The 16,657-nt window shown below is 38.5% G+C and overlaps 1 protein-coding gene across 13 annotated transcripts in view; it reads right to left on the bottom strand.

Moving 5' to 3' along the window:
• Positions 1-11,731: 11,731 nt before the first annotated feature.
• The window catches only part of LTBP1 (latent transforming growth factor beta binding protein 1), a 434,653-nt gene continuing 429,727 nt past the window's right edge, over positions 11,732-16,657 (bottom strand). For all 13 annotated transcript variants that reach the window (XM_070476676.1, XM_070476671.1, XM_070476680.1 and 10 more), the window contains 2 exons: positions 13,965-14,114; positions 11,732-12,848 (listed from right to left, as the gene is read on the bottom strand). In XM_070476676.1, the coding sequence (XP_070332777.1) occupies positions 12,667-12,848; positions 13,965-14,114 (332 nt within the window). In that variant the 3' untranslated portion in view covers positions 11,732-12,666. The remainder of the gene's footprint in view (positions 12,849-13,964; positions 14,115-16,657) is intronic.

The following is a 16,657-nucleotide window of genomic DNA, read 5'->3' as shown; positions in this document are numbered from 1 at the left end:
CCCTCAACTCTTCCCCAGTAGCATATCAGACACCTTCTGACCTGAGGGGTGTATCTTCTGGTGTCATATCTTTTTGCCTTTTCATACTATTCATGGGATTCTTGCAGCAAGAATACTGGAGTGATTTGCCATTTCCTTCTCCAGTGGACCACATTTTGTCAGAACTCTTCACTATGACCTGTCCACCTTGAGTGGCCTTGCACAGCATGACTCATAGCTTCACTGAGTTAAGCAAGCCCCTTCACTACACCTAGGATGTGATCCATGGAGGGATCACTCCAGTGATTACCCAATAACTCTACCACTAATGTCCTTGTCCCTGCAGTGAGCCACAGCGGCCCTTAGCTCCCCAGAGACCCTCGAAGACCAGCAGGGAGGTCTGACCCAGGCCCCTATGAAGCCACTGCTTTTCCCCCTGGGTCCTGGTGCACATAAAGGCTTGTGTGTGCCCTCCAAGAATGACATTTCTGTTTCTCCTCCTCCTGTGGAGCTCCTGTTATCAAACCCTGCTGGCCTTCAAAGCCAAATGTTCTTGGGGCTCCTCCTCCCGATATCAGACTCCTAGACTGCAGAGTCTCATATGGGGCTCGGAACTCTCACTTCTGTGAGAATTTCTGCAATATAATTATTTTCCAGTTTCTGGGTTGCCCAAGTGGTGGGTATAAGATTATATCATAAATGTGCCCCTCCTACCATCTCACTGTGACTTCTCCTTTGTCTTTGGAAGGATATCTTTTTTGGTAGGTGCCAGTCATTTATTGTCGATGCAATGTTGTTCAGCAGTTGTGATTTTGGTGTTTTCATGACAGGAAGTAAAGCTCAGGTCTTTTTATCCCACCATCTTGTCCCCAGATTGACTAGAATCTTTTCCTCTCTTCTTGCCAGAGGTTTGAGTAGTAAATCCGAGGTGCTTTAATATATGTTTACATCATTCTTATTTGAGAGTTGAGATGATTAGAAAGTGCTTTTAGTTAGAGCAATTCCTAAACCCATGGTTATGGTTTCTCCCCACAAAGGGGGGCACACGGCATTAACAGTCATGTAGCATTAACTGTCTTCTTGCACTGTTGACCTAACTGAAATGTTCATGAACCTCATTTTTTTTACATTTAGAGTTGTTTCTGCCAACATGAGAACATTAAGTTATACCAGGAGAATTCAAATATATGTTAGAATAGGAAATAGTCTCTTGTGTGTGAAAACACTAAATTATGGCATTCTTTTGAATCTATAAACATTTTTTTAGAGACATGATGAGGTTGTGCAAAAAAAAAACGTTTATATATTTAAGGGTTTGCTTTGCTGGATTTGTACTTAGTGCTCATTTCAACTAATATGGCAGAGTTCAAGAATGTAAATTCAAATTGCATAGGCTTAGATGGCCAGGTCTAGTTTTGGAGCAGTATTTTATTTTTATGCCAAAAGTATAGAACGTTACTGATTGCTAGTATTTTATGCTATAGAAACAGTCCTGTGGATGGACAGAGGAAGCGACCTCTTATTCAGGCAGTTGGAAAACACATATATTATCATAATGGGCTATATAAAATTGGACTAGAAGGCACTTACTACATGCCTGTCTCTTCAAGGCTAATGAAATAGGAGGACAGCCACAGAATCCCAAACTTGAGACTTGGAGGACAACTGGGCTCTAAAAGTAAAACTGCGATAACTACTGAAAAGAGTTAGAATAATCATATGTATTACAAAAACCTTCCTTCCAGGACTGTAAAACAAAACTTAGCTTGAACTGTAACTTCTATTTTGTCTATGTATCTTAATCACATATATAGGCATCTCCTGCTTACTGTCAGTTATCTCTGAAAAATTAAAGTTTCTGTGTGAAAATGCTAAAAGAATTTGATACACTGCAGCTAAAATAGGTTTCTCAGGTGGCACTGGTGGTAAAGAACCTGCTTGCCAATGCAGGAGATTTAAGAGAGACAATTCGATCCCTGGGTTGGGAAGATCCCCTGGAGGAGGGCATGGCCACCCACTCCAGTATTCTTGCCTGGAGAATCCCATGGACAGAGGAACCTGGGGGCTCCAGTCCAAAGGGCCACAAAGAGTCAGGCACAACTAAAGTGACTTATCATGAATGCATGCAGCCAAAATCCCCCACTTTCCTAGAAATAAAACACAATGTAGTGATGCTAGAATGTATTATGCTTAAAACACCTTGATCATCAATGAAGTTTCCTTAGTGTGTAGTAAGTAGTCTTTTCTGTTGTGACCCACTCATGTGGGTTCCTTCTCCACAACTGGACATGTGCTCAGTCTTGTGACTCTGTATCACTAGGAGAAAACAAGAGCTCGATGGCCACGGGAAACACTGGAAATGCATTCAAGAGCAGCGCAGGAGCCGTGGCTGGTCACACCGAGTACAGCGTGCTAGGCCTTTCAGTGGCGGGGATGCCCCAGGGCACATCCCCTTGGTCAGTAGTGTTTGGGCTCTTCAAACATCTGTGACTCCAACTATTATATTTGGGATATAACTTAAGACTGTGCCAACATCATTTAAAATGCTATATTGAATTGTGGGGGGTATAAGTTTTTCCTATATACATGTTAGTTGAAAACTGTTGATAGGTACATTCTATGATGCTGGGGTATTGTTTTAGCTTTCCAGTGCTGCTACAACAAATAACCACAAACTTAAGTGGCTTCAAACAACACACATTTGTTATCTTGCAGTGATACAGGTTAGAGGTTGATGCAGGCTTCACTAGACTAAAATCAAGCTATCTGCAGCATAGCATTCTGGAGGCTCCAGATGACAATAACTGCACCTTGCTTTTTCTAGCCGCTTGAGGCTATCCTCATTCTTTGGCTCCGGGTGTCTCCCCCCTTCACCCCACCTTCAAAGCTACCTGTGGCAGGCAGTCTCATGTCCCATTTGACTTCTTCTGTAGTCACACGTCCCCTTGACGCTCTTCTTCTGCCACCTTTTCTTTCCATTCTTGTAGTTACGGGGGGCCCATCTAAATAATCTCAACTTTAAGGCCAGCTGACTACTAACCTTAGTTCCCTTTTGACATATATGGTAACATTCATAGGCTCTAGGGGTTAGGACATGGACGTTTCATTTATTTGTTTAATTGAAGTACAGTTGATTTACAATGTTGTGCTAATTTCTGCTGTACAAAGTGACTCAGTTATATACATATATATTCTTTTCCCATTGTGGTTTATCTCAGGAGATTAGATACAGTTCCCTGTGATGTACAGTAGGACCTCAATGTTTATTTATTCGAAATGTAATAGTTTGCATCTACTAACCCAAATCTCCCAGTCTATCCCCTTCCCTCTTTCCTTCCCCCTTGGCAACCACAGGCTGCTCTCTTTATGAATCAATTTCTGTTTTGTAGATAGGCTCATTTGTGCCATATTTTAGAGTCCACATATAAGTTTCATCACGTGGTATCTGTCTTTCTCTTTCTGACTTACTTAGTATGATAATCTCGAGTTTCATTCATGCTGCAGCAAATGGCATTATTTCATTCTTTTTTAATGGCTGAGTGGTATTGTACTGTATATATGTACCACATCTTCTTATCTATTCATCTCTCAATGGATATTTCGGGGGTTTCCCTGTCTTGACTATTGTGAACAGTGCTGCTGTGAATATAGGGATGCGTGTGTCTTTTTGAATTACAGTTTTGTCCAGATATATGCCCAGGAGTGGCATTGCTGGATCATATGGTAATTTTAGTTTTCTGAGGAACCTCCATACTGTTTTCCACAGTGGTTGCAACAATTTACATTCCCACCAGCAGTGTAGGAGGGTTTCCTTTTTTCCATGCCACCTCCAGCACTTATTGTTTGTAGACTTTTTAATGATGGCATTCTGACTGGTATGAGGTAGTACCTCATTGTGGTTTTGATTTGCATTTCTCTAATAATTATTGATGTTGAGCATATATTGATGTTGAGCAATAATGTTGAGCATCTTCTCAGGTGCCTACTGACCATCTATATGTCTTCTTTGGAGAAATGTCTGTTTAGATCTGTTCATTTCTCAATTGGACTGTTTGATTTTTCTGTTGAATTGTATAAGCTGTTTGTATATTTTGAAGATTAAACCTTTGTTGGTATCCTCACTTGCAAATTGGGCTTCCCTGATAGCACAGATGGTAAAGAATCCACCTGCAATACAGGAGACTCAGACCCAATGCCTGAATTGGGAAGATCCTCTGGAGAAGTGAAAGGCTACCCATTCCAGTATTCTTGGGCTTCCCTTGTGGCTCAGCTGGTAAAGAATCGCCTGCAATGTGGGAGACCTGGGTTTGATCCCTGGGTTGGGAAGATCCCCTGGAGAAGGGAAAGGCTACCCACTCCAGTATTCTGGCCTGGAGAATTCCATGGATGCTATAATCCATTGGGTTGCAAAGAGTTGGATGTGAGAGACTTTCACTTGCAAATATTTTCTCCCATTTCATACGTTGTCTTTTCATATTGTTAATGGTTTTCTCTGATGTGCAAAAGCTTGTATGATTAGGTCCCATTTGCTTGGTTTTGTTTTTACTTCTGTTACCTTGGGAGACTGACCTAAGACAACATTGGTATGATTTATGTCAGAGAATGTTTTATTTATGCTTTCTTCTAGGAGTTTTTATGGTGTCATGTCTTACGTTTAAGTCTTTAAGCCATTTTCAGTTTATCTTTATGCATGGTGTGAGGGTGTGTTCTAGCTCCATTGATTTAGATCCAGCTCTCCAACTTTCCCAGCACTATTTGCTGAAAAGACTTGCCCTTTTCCAATTTTATATTATTGCCTCCTGTGTTAAAGATTAATTGACCAAGGAGTGTGGGTTTATTCCTGGGCCCTCTATTTTGTTCCATTGATCTGTGTGTCTGTTTTTGTACCAGTATCACACTGTTTTGATTACTGTGGTTCTGTAGTATTGCCTGAGGTGTGGGAGGGTTAGTCCTCCTGCTTTGCCTATTTCCCCCTCAGGATTGCTTTGGCAATTCTGGGTTTTCTATGGTTCCATATAGATTTTGGATGATTTATTCTAGCTCTGTGAAAAATGTCAGTTAATTTGATAGTAGCAGTTATAGTGTTAGTAGCTCAGGTGTGTCCAACTCTTTGAGACCCTGTGGACTGTAGCCCACCAGGCTCTTCTGTCCATGGGATTCTAAAGGCAAGAATATTGGAGTGGATTGCCAGAGAATTTGATATGGATTGCATTAAATCTGTAGATTGCTTTGAATAGTAAGGCCATTTTAACAATATTAATTCTTCCAGTTGAAGAGCATGGGATATCTTTCCATTTCTTTGAATCCTCTTTAATTTCCTTTATTAATGTTTTATAGTTCTCAGCATGTAAGTGTTTCACCTCCTTTTCCACATTTATTCCTTGGTGATTTTGAAAGATTTTTTTTTAAAAAATTCTCTGATACTTCATTGTTAGTATAAAGAAATGAAACTAATTTCTGAATGTTAATCTTGTATCCTGTACTTTGCTGAATTCATCTATCAGTTCTAGTAGATTCTGTGTGGAGTCCATAAGATTTTCTATATATAGTATCATGTCATCTGCATATAGTGACAGCTATATGCAGCTCTTCTCTTCCAATTTAGATACCTTTTACTTCTTTTTCTTGTTCATTTGCTGGGGCTACAGCTTTCAATACTAAGTTGAAGAGAAGTGGTGAGAGTGGGGGCATCCTTGTTTTATTCTAGATTTTAGCAAGACTTTTAGCTTTGATCATTGAGTACTGTGTTGGCTCTGGGTTTGTCATGAATAGCTTTTATGATGTTGAGATATCTTCTCTCCTTACACACTTTGGTAAGAGTATTATAAATGGATGTTAAATTTTATCAAATTTTTTTTATATCTATTGAGATGATAATGTGATTTTTTACTTTTCTTTTGTTAATGTGGTATATTACATTGATTTTCATATGTTGAACCATCCTTATGAACTTGGAATGAATCCTACTTGGTTGTGGTATATGATCTTTTTTATGTGTTGTTTGGTTTGCTAATATTTTGTTGAATTTTTGCAGCTATATTCATCAAAGATATTGGCTTAAAATTTTCTTTTTTGGTGGTCTACTTGTCTGATTTTGGTATCGGGGGACGGTGGCTTCTTAGAATGTCTTTGGGAGTGTTCCCTCCTCTTAATCTTTTGAAGCAGTCTGAGGGATCAGTGTAAGTTCTTCTTTGTATGTTTGATAGAGTTCGCCTGTTATACCATCTGGTCCTGGGCTTTTTCTTGTATGGATTTTTTTTTTTGTTGCTATTGTGTTACAGATTCTATTTCACTTCTAGTGATTGGTCTGTTCAATTAACTACTGTTCTCAATTCAATTTTGTTGGGCTGTGTTTCCAGGAATTTGCCCATTTCTTCTATGTTGTTAAATTTGTTGCCATGTACTCATTCACAGTATTCTCTTATGGTTTTTTATATTTCTGTGGTATCAGTTGAGAATTTTTCCTTTTTCATATCTTGTTTATTTAGGTTATATCTCTTTTCTTCTTGGTGAGTCTGGCCAGAGCATTTTCAATTTTGTTTACCCTTTCAGAGAATCAGCTCTTGGTTTTATTAGGTTTTGTTTGTTTGGTTGGTTTTTGTCTCTATTTTATTTATTTTCTCTCTGATCTTTGTTTTATTATTTTCTAATTCTTTTAGGTGGTAGTTTAGGTTGTTTATTTGAGGTTTTTCCGGGTTTTTTTGAGGAAGGCCTGTTTTTGAACAAACCTGTTTTAAACAAGTTCATTGCTAGGAACTTCCTCTAAGAGCCACTTTTGCTTCATCCCATAGATTTTGTATGGTTGTGTTTTGTCATTTGTCTCAAGGTATTTTTTTTCATTTCCTTTCTGATTTTGTTGACCTAGTGGTTTTTCAGTAGCATGTTGTTTAGTCTTTATGTAATCATTTTTTCTCATCTCTTTTTGTGTGGTTAGTTTTTGGTTTCATGTCATTGTGGTCAGAAAAGATGCTTGAAACAATTTCTATACTCTTGGTGGAGATTAATTTTGTGCCCTAGTAACAAAGGTCCGTCTAGTCAAGCCTGTGGTTTTTCTAGTGGTCATGTCTGGATGTCAGAGTTGGACTGTGAAGAAAGCTGAGCGCCGAAGAACTGATGTTTTTGAACTGTGGTGTTGGAGATGATTCTTGAGAGTCCCTTGGACTGCAAGGAGATCCAACCAGTCCACCCTAAAGGAAATCAGTCCTGGGTGTTCACTGGAAGGACTCTGAAGCTGAAACTCCAATACTTTGGCCACCTCATGCGAAGAGTTGACTCATTGGAAAATAACCTGATGCTGGGAGGGATTGGGGGCAGGAGGAGAAGGGGACGACAGAGGATGAGATGGTTGGATGGCATTACCAACTTGATGGGCATGAGTTTGAGTAAACTCCGGGAGTTGGTGATGGACAGGCAGGCCTGGCATGCTTCGCAAAGAGTCGGACACGGCCGAGCGACTGAACTGAACTTGAAGTGGTCAATACTAGAGGATGTTACATGTGCACTTGAAAAGTCTGTATTCTGTTTTTTTTTGGCTATAATGTCTTGAAAATAACAACTAACAGTTCTATTGTATATTTCAGGATCTCTGCTGCCTTATTTATTTTCTGTCTGAAAGATCCATCCATCGACAGTGAGTGGGGTGTTATGATCTTCTACTATTACTGTATTCCCATCAATTTCTCCTTTTCTGTTGGTATTTATATATTTGGGTGCTGCCGATGAGTGTAAATTCCTCTTCTTGTATTGATTCTTTTATCATTATATAAGGTTCTTCTTTATCTTTCTTTAGGGCCTTTGTTTTAAAGTCTATTTTGTCTGGTATGAGTATTATGACTCTCACTTTCTTGTCATTTTTATTTGCATGAACTTTTTCCACCCTCTCACTTTCAATCTATGTGTGTCCTTTCCTCTAAAGTAAGTCTCTTGTAGGCAGCATATTTTAGGTTCTTGGGTTTTTGTGTGTTATTTTTTTTAAATACAGTCTACCACACTCTCTTTTGATTGGAGCATTCAGTCTGTTGACATTTAAGATAATTATTTGATACATCTGTATTTATTGCTGTTTTAAACCTTGTTTTCCAGTTAATTCTATGTTTCTTCTTTGTTCCTTTTTCTTTTTGTGGTTTGATGATTTCCTTTTATGTGTGTATTCTGTTTTTGGTTTTTGTGAATCTATTGTATTTTTTTAAAATTCTGTATGTATTTTATATTGTATATATTTTTTATTTGTTTTTTATTTTATTTTTATTTTTTTACCTGTTTTTCAGGTATGTTGACTTCTTCCTATGTCAACTTGCTTTATGATTGATAGTCATATTGGCTCAAACATTCTAAAAAAAGGTTCTAAATTTTCTTACTTTCCTTCCCTGCACATTATGACTTTGTTCTTTTTTCCATCTTCATGTTTATCCTTTTGCTGTTCTTTGGGTTTATCATTACTTTCAGTTTTTTCCCCACCTTTGTGATCTGTATAATGACTATATGAGTTACTTTCCAACTGTGATTTCCTCTTTCCTATATCTTCTTCTTTTCTGTTTAGAGAATATCTTTTAATATTTCTTTTAGGATAGGTTTAGTATTGCTGTATTTTTTTAGTTTTTGCTTTTCTAAATGATAATCTTGCTGGGCATAGTATTCTAGGTTGCAGATTTTTCCCTTTCAAGACTTTGAATATATTTTCCCACTCCCTTCTGGCCTGCATCATTTCTGTAGAGAAATCAGCTGATAAACTTATGGGGGTTCCATTCTAATTAACTTTTTCTCCTGCGGTCTTTAGAATCCTTTATTTAACTTCTTCCATTTTTATTATAAAGTATCTTGGTATAGATTTGCTTGGGTTCATTTAGTTTGGGAACCTGGAGAAGGCAATGGCACCCCACTCCAGTACTCCTGCCTGGAAAATCCCATGGATGGAGGAGCCTGGTGGGCTGCAGTCCATGGGGTCACCAAGAGTCGGACACAACTGAGTGACGTCACTTTCACTTCTCACTTTCATGCATTGGAGGAGGAAATGGCAACCCACTCCAGTGTTCTTGCCTGGAGAATCCCAGGGACGGCGGAGTCTGGTGGGCTGCCGTCTATGGGGTCGCACAGAGTCGGACACGACTGAAGTGACTTAGCAGCAGCAGCAGCAGTTTGGGAACCTCTATGCTTTCTATACCTGGATATCTATTACCTTCTTTAGCTTTGAGAAATTTTCAGACATAATTTCCTCTTTTAAAAAAAATTTTATTGAAGTTGCTTTAGAATGTTATTTTCTGCCATACAGCAAAATGAATCAGCTATATGATTCATTCATTCATAATCTTTTTTAGATTTCCTTCCCATTTAGGTCACTGTAGAGCATTGAGTACAGTTGCCTGTGCTATGCAGGAAGTTCCCATCAGCTATCCATTTTGTATATAGTAATGCATATATGTCAATTTCAATCTCCCAATTCATCCCACCCCACCCCCTTTCCCCGCTTGGTGTCCATACATTTGTCCTGTATGTCTTTATCTTTATTTCTCTGCTGGCTCAGATGGTAAAGTGTATGCCTACAATGCAGGAGACACGGGTTCGATCCCTGAGTCAGGAATATCCCCTGGAGAAGGAAATGACAACCCACTCCAGTACTCTTACCTGGGAAATCCCATGAATGGAGGAAGCTGGTGTAGGCTACACTCTGGGGGCTTGCAAAGAGTCGGACATGACTGAGCAACTTCACTTTCACTTTCTGCTTTGCAAAGAGGTTCACCTGTACCATTTTTCTATTTCCACATATGAGTTAATAAACAATATTTGTTTCTCTCTTTCTGACTTCACTCTGTATGACATTCTCTAGGTCTATCCACATCTCCACAAACAGCACACTTTCATTCCTTTTTATGGCTGAGTAATATTCTATTGTATATATGTGCTACATCTTTAAATTCATCAACAGAAGAGTGATAAATTGCTTCCCATGTCCTGGCTGTTGTAAAGAGTACTGCAATAAACATTGAGGTGCCTGTATCTTTTGAAATTAATGGTTTTCTCTGGGTATGTGCCCAGGAGTGGGATTGCTGGGTCATATGGTAGTTCTCTTTTTAGTTTTTTTAAGTTGATACAGCCACTATGGAGAACACTATGGCGGTTCCATAATTTCTTCAAATACACTTTTAATCCCCTTTTCTAGTCCCCTTTTCTCTTATCCTTTTGGAATCTCTATTGTGCATAGATTGGCACACTTTATATTATCCCATTGGTCTCTTATATTGTTTTAATTCTTTTCATTTGACTTTTTGTCTACTGTTCTGATTGGGTAATTTCCATTACTGTATTCTACCTTCTAGATCACATATTCTCTCTTCTGCATTTTTAAATCTTACAGTAGAGTATCGTAAAGTACAACAACTGGCATACAGGGGCTGGCATCAAGTGAACAAGAAGAGTTACTGACCAGAGGAGGGAGAGGAAACAGGAGATGAGAGAGCCGAAGGGTCTTCAACAATAGGTAACAGAGGGCAAGCTGCATTTGCATTCATGCCTAACACTGATGGAACACACGTTCACCTCTTTGAAAGTTTACAACTCAACGGTTCATATGTAGGGGACTTACTATATTCATTCTGCTAATCATTGCCTTGAGCTCAGCTTTCATCTCAGCAAATGAATTTTCTAATTTTTCTTGGCTCCTCCTCATAGGTTCTAGTTCCTTTTTACAGCAATCTGCATTTCTGTTGATAGTCTTTCTTAATTCCTTCAGTATTTTCATTACCTCCTTTTAAAACTTGATATATATTAGATTCAAGAACACTGTTCCTTCAGGGGAATTCTCTTGGTCTTTCAACTGGGAGTGGTTCCTCTGCTTCTTTATTTTGCTTATACTTATTTTCTGTTACTCTGAGAGTTGAGAAACAATTATCTACTGTGATCTTGGAGGGCTCTTTATATGTGGGAGTGTCCCTGTGTAGCTGGTGTGGGTTTAATACAGTTTTGGCATGAGGAATGCTTTTAGTTTGGATGTCTCTTCTCTCAGCATATGCTGGAACATTGTCCCCTTGATAGCGGGTGTGCACAGCCTGCACAAGCTCCTGGGAAGGCAGGGACAGAGGTTGGTCGTGGAACTCTTGGCAGCAGGGGGCATGGACATTTTAGGTGTACCATTCTTCCTATGGCAGAAACCAAAATCCAAAAGCATGTCTTAGAAGAAAATGTTACATGGAGATATTTTCTTCTGAGTATGCCCATACATAGTTTGTTTTCTGAAAATTCAGATGTTCTTTATTAAAAATGATTCTGAGATTCAGGTTAAATAAGACAACTGCATGACTGTGGATGTGTATTAAGCAAGGCTTGGAACATCAAAAACTTCTTCCTATGATATCCACCTGTTATTTATTTGCTAGGGCTGTCAAAAGTATTAATACCACAGACTGGGTGGCCTAAATTTATTTTCTTAACCCATTACTGACCAGAGACATTTCAATATTCACTTACATACCAAGTTGCTGGCCACTGGTGTTAGTTTCTGCAAAAATCCCCTAGTCGATAAAGTTCAAGGTATTGAAGAATTTTCTTCTTAGGCACCTTCCTTGGCTTGCCAATGCTGGCTCCCTGTGCCTTCCCATGATTTTCCTGCGTGTGTTTTAATTTCGTATAAAGACCACCAGCCCTATTGGATCAGGGCCCACCCCAGTGACCTTTAACAGTCATTAGCTCATCTAAAAATACAGTCACAGTACTGAGGGGACATGATTCAACATGAACTCTTGGGGCACAATTCCACCCATAACAGTATATAACAAATTTAATAATTAACCTCGAAAAGACTCCACATTCATAGAAGACCATTGGTGGTGGGGTGGATAACTGGTATGCATATGCTCATTGACGTAACTCTGAGGTAGAAATTTTCTAAAAAAAAAAGGTGATTTATTTTGCTTTAACATACAGTGGTAAATATATTGGGATCATCAAGTTTTTAAAAAATTTGCTGGTCCTACTTTATACATTACAATACTAGTGTAAGCTCATTCATTAGTTCTTCCATTTCAATGTAGGAAAGGGATCCAATTAACACCTACTAGCAGCTTGGCTAAGAATGGACATTAAAATCAGACAACACATCGTAAATATAAAGTCCTTTTCTCCAAATGTGTATAAAAGTTTTGAAACAATCACTGCCTGCACCACAGGACAATCTGGATTTTAAAAATCTTCCAGACCTGGAATAGCATAACCCTGTGTAACATTACTTATAATAGTTTAAACAATATTTTATCAAAGACTTTTTGCACTTGACATTTGAAAAAGAAACAGTAGCCAAGTAACTGCATAACCACAAAATGAAAATCTTATAAAATATTTCCACCACTATTTAAATGCCAGATTTAATCAAGCAATAGTAAAGAATATCAAAACAAAAACATAATAATACAACCTTCTGTTTAAAATAACAGCACTGTTCTGCCTCTTTTCCACTGAATTTTACATATGAACAGACTATATATACTGTTTTTTTTTCTTTTTCAGAGAAATGTCCATTTGGTCTGTCACACCATTCAGGCTCACACTGAATCCTTTCTCTTCTGAGGATATACAACTCCATGATGTCTCCTTATTTCCAGCATGTTGGGTTAGGTGCAATGTCTGAAGTATAATACATTTCTCTTTCTCCTTTACACAGTGCAGAGTATACAGGCTTAGGTTATGTTAGCTTCTCTTTTACTCCAGGTCACTGTCTTTTTCTAAATTCAAGGCAGTATTCAATGGAGTGCAGTAGTTTGGCTTGTCGGAAGGTACGAAGCCCGGCAGACACACACACTTATAGGACCCTTCGGTGTTGATGCACTTGGCATTCTTGCAGAGAGACATCCGGTTGTTCAACTCATCACATTCGTTGACATCTGCAGTAAGCCAAACCACGTAGGTAAGCAAGCTTTCACATCACCCCAGGAGGAGAAACAATCAACAGCTTACCTGAGGCCTCTGCCTAAACACAGCCTGGCTGTTCTGTGCTCTCTCCACAGTAAACTGCGTAGTCTTTCCTATTACTATCTGTTTATGCAAGGTAAATATGACCTTCTACATCGCAAAAAGGTGATTATCCAAGGGATTCTAGAATTTCTTTCCCTGTTATTTGACATAACAGGGGCCATTTTGTCAGCTTGAGTTTTTAGAGTCAAGAAAACTAGAACTATCCTACTTCTAAATCCCTTTCTGCAGCTGTAGAAGAACAGTTACGTTGTCAAGAAAAATAGAGCCTCCGAGACGCTTCTCTCAAGGCTTAAGTTACTTTCTGAGATTTCTTTCCACAGGAAAGAAACTGTTTTACGCCCTTGAAACGTGTACCAACCTGGGTTGCCTGTTTTTGGACCACCACAGACTGACAAAACTGAAGTGGGAAAACTACAGGAGGGAGAAAAACAGCCGCAAAAATAGGAAGAATCCCTGCAAGTCAGAGGTCTTTCAGCATGGAGGCCAGCAGGCTCAGGAACATAGCATCAATTACACAGAAAGGAAAAAACACCCCTTTATTGTTCTCTTAAAGGTAAAAGAGAAGGCTACATGAGACTTTCATTTAAAAACAAACCTTCTCCAAAATGGAAGTATTTTCTTTTTCATCTATATGTCCCTCATGCTGGTGGCAGGTATTGAGGGGAAAACACTATTTGCTGCTGAGTCAAAGGCTTAATTTAAAAGAGTCAAAGTAATCACCCCAAATGTTCTGGTGTTTCCTCGATCTGTCCCATTTATATGAATTCTTAAGTACTTCTTTAAAAATCGTGGTAAAGTATACAGAAGATAAAATTGACCATTTTAACCATTTTTGAGTGGATAGTCCAGTGGTGGTAAGTACCTTCACACTGTTATACAATCGTCACCACTGTCCACCTCCAGAATTTTTCTCATCTTCCCAAACTGAAACACTGCAAATCTTTAATGTACTAGACTATATGATGTCCAGCCACACAGCATCTCAGGAAAAGGATAACTTCCCATCAGATACATATGGTTCTTACCGACACAGGTCATCTTGGCCATATCCAAGTGATAACCGTCAAAGCAATCACAGGTGTAACCTTCCTGCACCCTGACACAGCGGCCATTTTCACATCCATTGAGGATGCCACATTCTTCAGCCTGCAGCTCCTGAAAGCTATTTAAAAAACCTGGAAGGGCACAAACAGGAGGCAAGGTACAAATCTTCATCCTCTTACACCATTTTTTAAAAGAACATGATTATTAAGGTTATGGTTCATCATACATATTTCCAGTACCTTAAAGATAGCATTGAATTTTAGCACTGAGAGCAATTGATAGCATTGAAATTTAAGCAAATATATTTGCACATGATATTAAGCATTTAAAGTGTATGTTGTTTTTAGTATGTTGTACAGATTAGCCCCACATTTTGAATTCAGATGTTCTGAATCAAAATCACATAAAACAATACAGCAAGTAGGTACTTTTTTTTTTTTTACTTTAGTTAACATTTTCTTGTCTAAGATTTTAAGTTTCCCAAGTTCTCAGTAGGGCACACGTCAAAACATCTTTCAGGATGGAACCAATGGAATTCATGATCAGCGTAGGTATTTGCTAGGAGGCACGAGCATTGGAAGCAGTGCTGTTGGATTGCAGGTTCCCAGAGCAGAGAAAAGCCAGGCTGGCCTTGCCTTAATACGGTCTGTTTGTTTGCTCTGGCTTTGGAAGGAGCCTTACAAAAGGGCCCTTGGGGGATCAAAGGCTAAAGGCAGTTAAAGGGCTCCAAACATCCTGATAAATGAGAAAAATACATCATACTTCTATTTAGAAAACCCCAAAACACTTTAAGAAAACAAAGACACACTTGTTTAGTTCTGAATCAGTTTAAAGAGAAAGAGCCAGTTTAGCAACACAAAAGCAATGTAACCAGGCGTTAAGAATATTTTAGCTCTCTTTATAGAGAGGGAAGTTGCAAATACAAATTCATGATGACCCCAAAACACGTGGCCTTCCATCCTCTCCCCTGCTTCTGAAGCTACTACCATGGATTAGCTTTCAAGGGGGAAGAAAAAAAATCTACCTAGGGCCAGAGCTCTCTAACTGGCCTTTCAAGTAATTCTCCAGTGGAACTGCAGGGGGCAGCAAAGCATCATTGCTGATGCAGCTGTAAGGTCTAACATTATTTTACAGCATAGGCTTTTTTTTTTCAATTGAAGGCTAATTAGTTTACAATATTGTGGTGGTTTTTTGCCATACATTGATGTGGCTTTTTACATGTTCTGAGGTAACAATGTGGGATAAGAAGTAGAGCTAGTGAGTTAACCAATATATAATTTTGTTGTAATTGATTTAAAAACAGCAGCATCTTGAACATGGAATTGTTACACTGTCTCAGAAATGTAAATCGGGACTTGTTCATTGGGTTGGCAGCATAGAGGCAGAAGGAACTGTGAAGAGAAGGATGTCTGTGTGCGCGTCTTGGCTATACTGTAAGAATACACTGTCATTAATTCAATGGAACTATACCCTCTTGCTAATACTTTAATGGTTTAGATCGGATCATGAATCATCTTAGAAGCACTATGTTAATACCTTACGCACTCTGTTGTTTTATCTTGTCTGTAATTGAACATTAGGGGAAAGCAGCATTTTAATCATATCTCTGCCAATGTCATTATTTAGAGACTTATTGCCATTTTTGTCTTTTCTGAAATTTTTACCAAGAGTAGCAAGATTTTATATATATATATACACACACACACACACACACATATATATATTTCCTTCCAGATTGAGTTGGTATAGTGTATCAAAATACTCATAGCTTTGGGACATTGAAATGGTAAATATTCATGTGTGTATAAAAGCATGATACATAACTATGATTTTAATTATATAAAAATGGATGCTCAGTTGTATAAACACACAAATGAGACTTGAAAGGACACAAACAGTAAACTAAGGATGACTTTGTTTTTTGGTTTCCTATAATGCACGAGTTAACTTTTAAGAAAGAAATATGGAAAAAACTAATACATCTATGACATGCCATTTTAAAAATTTTAAAGGGAAAAGAAATCGAACTAGCCATCAGGACTGTCAGCAGATCCTGAAAGCCAGTTTTGAGAAATACAAGAAAGTCAACCTATGGAAATACTTCAAAGTCCAGGTATCACAACAAAATCATTTTTACTTTGTAAGTAGTAAAAAAAAAATTTTTATTAGATTAAAACATGAAATTAAAATGTGAAATTCCTACACACACATTAAGCAGACGCCCCAAAATACTTCTACAGGACTCTGAAATACCAGCAAAGCACACAGCCCCTGCTCTAAATGGTGCTTACTACCTATTTTTATAAATGAAATTTTACTGGAACACAGCCAGCCTCACCTGTTCACTAATATCTGCCTGTGGCTGCTTTCCTAATATCAGAGCAGAGTTGAATATCAGCTGCAAAAGAGACTATATAGTATGTAAAGCCCACAAACTGGGCAGCTATAAGAAAAGTTTATCTCTAACTTAAGGTAACACCAGTCATTGGCTCAACTTTCTTAAACAGAAAGACAGGACAGGGTGGATCACGAGGTTGGTAGAAATCCCAGCCTCTCTTTTACTACCTATCCTGTCTTCAGCAGGGGCAAACAACCTGTGATTCTGGTCTGAGAAAGAGGAGCCGTTTCTCTGTAATTCATAAGAACTTTAAAGGCCATTACATAGTTAAAGCTG

The sequence above is a fragment of the Odocoileus virginianus genome, chromosome 2, assembly GCF_023699985.2.
Source record: "Odocoileus virginianus isolate 20LAN1187 ecotype Illinois chromosome 2, Ovbor_1.2, whole genome shotgun sequence".
Classification (NCBI taxonomy): Eukaryota; Metazoa; Chordata; class Mammalia; order Artiodactyla; family Cervidae; genus Odocoileus; species Odocoileus virginianus.
The sequence above is the reverse complement of the archived record's forward strand: the minus strand, read 5'-3'. Positions and strand labels throughout refer to the sequence as shown.